General features: G+C 36.6%; 1 protein-coding gene across 9 annotated transcripts in view; it reads left to right on the top strand.

Annotated features, from left to right (window-relative positions):
- Positions 1 to 6: 6 nt before the first annotated feature.
- The window catches only part of LOC105294568 (RB-associated KRAB zinc finger protein), a 23,121-nt gene continuing 17,076 nt past the window's right edge, over positions 7 to 6,051 (top strand). For all 9 annotated transcript variants that reach the window (XM_023532800.1, XM_023532798.1, XM_023532799.1 and 6 more), the window contains exon 1: positions 7 to 439. In XM_023532800.1, coding sequence (XP_023388568.1) covers positions 425 to 439 — 15 coding nt within the window. In that variant the 5' untranslated portion in view covers positions 7 to 424. The remainder of the gene's footprint in view (positions 440 to 6,051) is intronic.

Genomic DNA, 6,051 nt, shown 5'->3' with positions numbered 1-6,051 from the left:
GCCTTGATGGACATTTATCCCATTTTTGAGCGCTCATAGTCCGTGTTCCTGTGGATTATTTGATTTTCAGTATTCTAAAGAGACAATGAGAAAATATGTAAGCAGTGTAACGGGAATTTTTCCCCCTTTTACTTAATGGTAGTAAACTGAAACAGTAGACAATGTTTATGTTCTCCAGTGAGAGGAACCCCTCCAAAGCCCCCGACTGTGTTGGAGTTACAGCGGTTTCGGTGTTTCTCCTGTACCCACCCCCACCCCCACTTCTGAGTGTTCACAGGGTGTCCTTTTATAGAGCTCTCTTTAGTGGTTTTATGCAGGAGGTTCCCGCCTAGGCAGGCCAGATTCCTTATGATTTCAATTACTTTCTTCTTCTCTCCTAGGTCCACTGTTAACAGTCTCTACACTTTTCCAAGAGCAGCAGAAAATGCATGAATCCCAGGTGAGTTTTTTGTCTGTGTATATGTTTTTCCCCCTTTTTAGAAGGTTTCTAAGGATCCGTACTTTAAAAAGAAAACATAGAAATAAAAGACATTATGTAAAATGCGGTTATTAGAGGGTCAGACCAGGACCAAGAATCTGTCAAATTCATGTGTATAGGTAGTATGGTACTTTCGAGTTGTCGAAGTTAAGCTGCAGATATGACCAATGATCTTGACAGTCATAGAAAAAGGAAAATGCCATTCATTACGTGATTTTTATTGACGATAAGACAAAACCGTTTTTGTTACTTGTGGGTTGTAAAGATTTCCTTGGACTTGGAAAATGTCTTTAATAAAGTTCGTATAATGGAGTTATACGAACTTTTAACAACCAGAAAATCATCACACTATAAGGCTGATACTCGGTTTTGTAAATATAGGCCCAGGGAGAACTTGGTGTATGCGATTTTTCCAGGCACCAAAATTGTGATCCAAATAGACACATTTCCATATTTACTGTTTAATCCAGGGATAAAACCTAAGTCATGGGCAAATGGCCTGCTCCCCCTCAGATCTTTCTGTTAGTCTGTTTATTTGGTTGCCCAGCAAACAATACGAAATGGTATTCTCTACTAAAGATGTCCTCACTTCCCATTCCCATTTCAGTTCTTAGCGTCTTGGTTTTGTCCTTACCACTTTCCTGCATCTGTTGGTAAAGATTAGTTGTGACCTAATTATAGTCAAATCCAGTGGACATTCTCCAGTCTTTACCTCACATGACCATTCATCTGCCTTTGACATGTTACTTCTAAACTGATATTTTCTTCATAGAGTCTCCCTTTCCTTGGCTTTTAAAAAAACTTACCTGTAATTATTTCTGTGTATATCTTTGAACGGTAAGGAATCTTTTAAAAAGTGGATGGAGATAACCCGTAATATCATTCTTTCCTATATAGTAGCCGGTGTTCAAAGTTTCACAATTTTCTAATTGTTTTTTGGTTTATTCTTTTCAGTCAAGATACAGATAGGGTCTATAAGTTGCCGTTGTTTGATAGGTCTTTTAAATCTTTTAATAGTAACTCCCCTTTTATGTCTTTTTTGTTATTTCTTTACAATTTGTTTTTTGAAGAAATTGGGTTGTTTATCCTCAGTTTCTCACAGTCTGAATTGTGTTGATTGCATTGCCATTGTTTTAACTTTACTATTTTTAATGTTTTTTTATTTCTTTAAAGTTTACAGAGCAGTTAACAAGGATTGTACAAAGAACTCCCACGTTCCTTTAGATACTCCAACTTCTGACATTTCTCCACATTTGCTGTATTATGACCTCTCTCTGTGCATATATAGTTTTTTTTTTGAGCCATCTGAGAGTGGGTCTCATACGTCATGCCACTTTACACTATAACATTTCAGATTTAACCTCCTAAGATCAAGAGTATTCCCTTACATATCCATGGCACAGTTATCGAATCAGGAAATTTAACACTGACATGATACTTTGATCTACAATTCATCTTCTAAATTTACAGGTTTTCCCAATAATTTCCTTGATAGCGATTTTTTATTTCTGGTAGAGAATCCAGCCCAGAATTACGAATTGCTTTTAGCTTTCATGCTTTTTAGGTCTGTTTAATATAGGCTAGTTTCTCAATGCCGTGATCATATATGAAGGGTATAGAACAGTTATTTTATAGAATTCTTTGAATTTAGATTTCACTGATGTTTCTTCATGATTAGATTTAGACTGAAATTTTGGCAGGAATACTGCATACATAATAACTACTTTTAAATTTATGGCCCAGAACAGGGTCTGTCTTGGAAATGGTCCATGTGCACTTGAGAAGATCGCCTGTTTTGCTCCTGGTAGGTGGGCGATCTGTAAACGTCGCTCAGATCATGTCGGTATTGTTTTTAAGGCGTGCTGTATCCTAGCTGCTTACTTGTCCCATCAGTTGTGAGAGAGGGAAATCAGAATCTCCTGCAATCGCGGTTTGTCTGTTTCTCCTTGCAATTCTATCCTTTTTTGCATCATGTATTGTATCAGATACCTAAAACATTTACGATTGAGTTTGCGTGATTAAGTAATCACTTCGTCATTGGGAAATGGCCTGCTTTATTCCTGCGAGTACTCTGTTCTATGAAATAGCCATTCCAGCTTTCTTTTGAGTTGTGTGTGCATACTATATCTTATTCCATCTTTTTACTTTTAATCTGTTTTAGTCTCCATATTTAAAGCACATTTCTTGTAGGCAGCACATAATTGGGTTTTGCCTTTGGATCCAATCTGACAATTTCTTCCTGTTAATTGGAGTGTTTAGACCATTTACATGTAATGTAATTATTGACATAACCAGTTAGATTATAGTCTGTTGCTTTTGTTTTCTATTTGTCCTATCTTTTTTGTTTTCTTTTTCTTCTTTGTCTTCCTTCCTTTCAAGTAATTCAGTATTTCTCGATTCCATTTTATATCCTTTGTTGGGTTGTTAGTGATAACACTGTTTTGTAATTTCAGTGGGTGCTTTAGGGTTTATAGTTTGCAACTTTAATTTTTCATAGTTTATCTTCAAGTCACGTGCCATTTCACTTAGAGTACGAGAAGCTTACAATTACCTTCCTTTTATCCCCTCTTGGTCTTTATCCTGTTGTTACATTTAACTTTTACAGGTAGTATCAATCTCATGATACATTGTTACTTTTAATTAAACAGTTATTTTTTCAAGAGATTTAACTTATAAGAGAAAATACACAGTTACCATTTCAGGTATTTTTCTCTTGGCTGCTTTTAAACTTTTTATCATTGGTTTTGAGCAGTTTGATTGTGATATGTCTTGGTATCATTTTCTTCATGTCTCTCTGCTTGGGTATCATGAACTATTTGGATCTGTGCATTTATGGTTTTCATCAACTTTGGGGAAAAAAATCGACAATTATTTCTTCAAATATTTCCTCTGCCTCCCCCAACACTTCTCCACTAATTCCTGTTTCCTGTATGTTATACCGTTTAAAATTGTCCCACAGCTCAGGGATGCTCTTCATTTTCTTTCAATTCTTTTTTCTTTCGGTGTTTCGTTTTACAGAGCTATGGCTCTGTTTTCGTGTTCATTTTCTTTAGTGACACTATTAACCTAGTCCAGTGTCATTTTCATTTCAGGAAGATATTATAGTTTTTATCTGTAGAAGTTCAGTTTGAGTCTTTTAAAATACCTTCTCTCTATCTACTCAGTTTTTTCAACATAAGGAACAAAGTTATAAACAATTTTAAAGTTCTTTGCCAGTCGTAACGTCTGGGTCAGTTCTGGGTCCTTAAGTCGATTATTTTCTTTATGGGTTGTGCTTTCCTTCCTATTTCCCCCAGTTTCTCAGCTCTTCCTTCTTGACTGTCATAGTTCTCCCCGCCTGCTCTGTGGCCGGAAACTCAAGCCAGTAGCTGTACGGCTCACCTTGTTTGTTTCTCGTCTCTCATGGGAACGTCCAGTGTTTCTCCATTAAGTAAAATCCCGTCTTTAGAACTACTGAGACGACCGAAGCGTAAATATGTGTGTGTGCGCGTGTGCATGTGTCTATATAAACTTAAAAAGTGTACATATGTACCTGTGTGATATGCACGTATGTATCACATATGTACATATCACACATACTATGCACTCAGCTTGTAAGAGTGTGTATACATGTACATGGATTCACGTTAGTGAAGTATCCATCAATTCATATTTTCTTTTCAAATCTGGTATTGAATCCTGCTTGCTGATATTTTATTTTGGATATTTGTGTCGCTATAAGTGATAGCGGTATGTGATATTTATTGATTGATCGATTAGTCTTCTAACCCCTCCCAGTCCTTGTCTTCTGGACTTATAACTCAAAAGGCTATTACTTCCCGTAGGTGATTTATAAGCTCGTTTGGCTTGCCTTTGTCTAATACACCTGGATGTCCTGCTTTGTTTCTGTCATTCAGCCCTACTTCTGCCATCTCAGGGAATCTCTGCTGTGGGACCTCACAGTTGTGGCTGTCAGTGGATATAAACCCTTTGTTGATATGTTCTTTGTAAATACTAGGACAATGGAACATGTTTACTGAGCTTTTCCCTTCTTAACTAAGAATAAAATGTTTGTAGTTCCTAAAACCGCTGCTTATTCCAGGACTGAGAACCCATTTTTGCTGGTCTCACTGAGGTTTCTGTAGTCCCGTGTTCCTCTTTGTTGGCTGTTGTGGCTTTCAGTGGAGTGGTTCATCATTGACTGTTTTAAGGAAACGATTTTATTAAATAAGTTGTCTCACTTTTCTGAAAATACCTTTAGTGTATCCTTAGGCTTACATGATAGTTGTCTTGTTTTACAATCCTAGGTTCAAAATCCTTTTTCTGTCAAAAGTTGGAGGTAGTTCTTCACTGTTTTCTCACAGCTGAGAAATAGATTAGCTCCCAGGGTAACTAGCATATTTTTTTTCCCTCTAACTTTTTCAGATTTATTTCTTTTTCTTTTGGATATTTTATGGGGCAATTTCTGGATCCGTTTTTTTCCCCCTGATATTCTTGTTTGTATAATAAGTGGCCCCTTTTGATGTGGAGGCTTCAGTAATAAGTTGTCTTAAAGTCTTTAGCTCAGTTTTGTACCTTCTCCGCATTCTGTCCTTCTGAAAATGTTGAATCTGGCTTTCTTATCTCAATTTTTCTTTCATCAGTTTCTTGTTTTCTAAAAGGCTTCCTAAATTATATATTCTACATCCTGTTTGTTAGTCAAGTTTCTTACTCAAAGATTAAAAAAAAAAAATCAACAATCTAGTCTTTAATTTCTAAATATTCTCTAATGGCTGTTTCTTAGCAAAATGTTCTCATTTCATAGAAGCAATATCCTGCTTAATTTATTAAGGAATAGCAATCAATAGAAAATAATGTCAGTTGTCTCCTTTATGAATTTGATCTGTCGGTGTTGAGTCATCATCTTGATGCTTCTCTTTCATTTCTTTTCCTCAGCTGATTCTTGCCTTTTTTCATTTCAGTTTTGAGGGAATGATTACCAAGAGCTGATGTGACTGTACGCAACTAACGACCCCATTTTGTTCCTCTCTCCTTTGTGAAGGGGATGGCTGCAGAGCTCTAGAAGTCAATGAGTAGAGATATATAATCAGATATCACTTCACTTTTATCCCAATTTTTTTTATCGCAGTAAAATACACAACACAAATTTTGCTGTCTTAACCATTTTTAACGTACAGTACGTGGCATTAAGTGTGTTCATAATGTTGCGCAGTCATCACCACTGTCCATCTCCAGAGAGCTTCTCAAGTTGCAGAACAGAAACTCTGTACCCATTAAACAGTAATTTCTCGTTTGTCTCCAGCCCCCAGCAACCACCATTCTACTTTCTGTCTCTCTGATTTTGACTAAGTACCTCATTTAAGTGAAATTATGATTTGCTTTTTTGTGACTGGCTTATTTCCCCTATCTTAACATCCTTAAAGCCCATGTTGTAGCACGTGTCAGAATTTCCTTCCTTTTTAAGGCTGAATAACATTGCACTGTGTGGATGGACCACATTTTGCTTATCCTCCATTCATCCGTCAGTGGACACTTGGGTTTCTTCCATGTGCTAGCTGTTGGAATAATACTGCTATGAACAAGGGTGTACAAAT

The sequence above is a fragment of the Pteropus vampyrus genome, unplaced genomic scaffold (genome assembly GCF_000151845.1).
Source record: "Pteropus vampyrus isolate Shadow unplaced genomic scaffold, Pvam_2.0 Scaffold90, whole genome shotgun sequence".
NCBI classification, from domain to species: Eukaryota; Metazoa; Chordata; class Mammalia; order Chiroptera; family Pteropodidae; genus Pteropus; species Pteropus vampyrus.
This window is presented reverse-complemented; position numbering and strand designations above follow the sequence as displayed.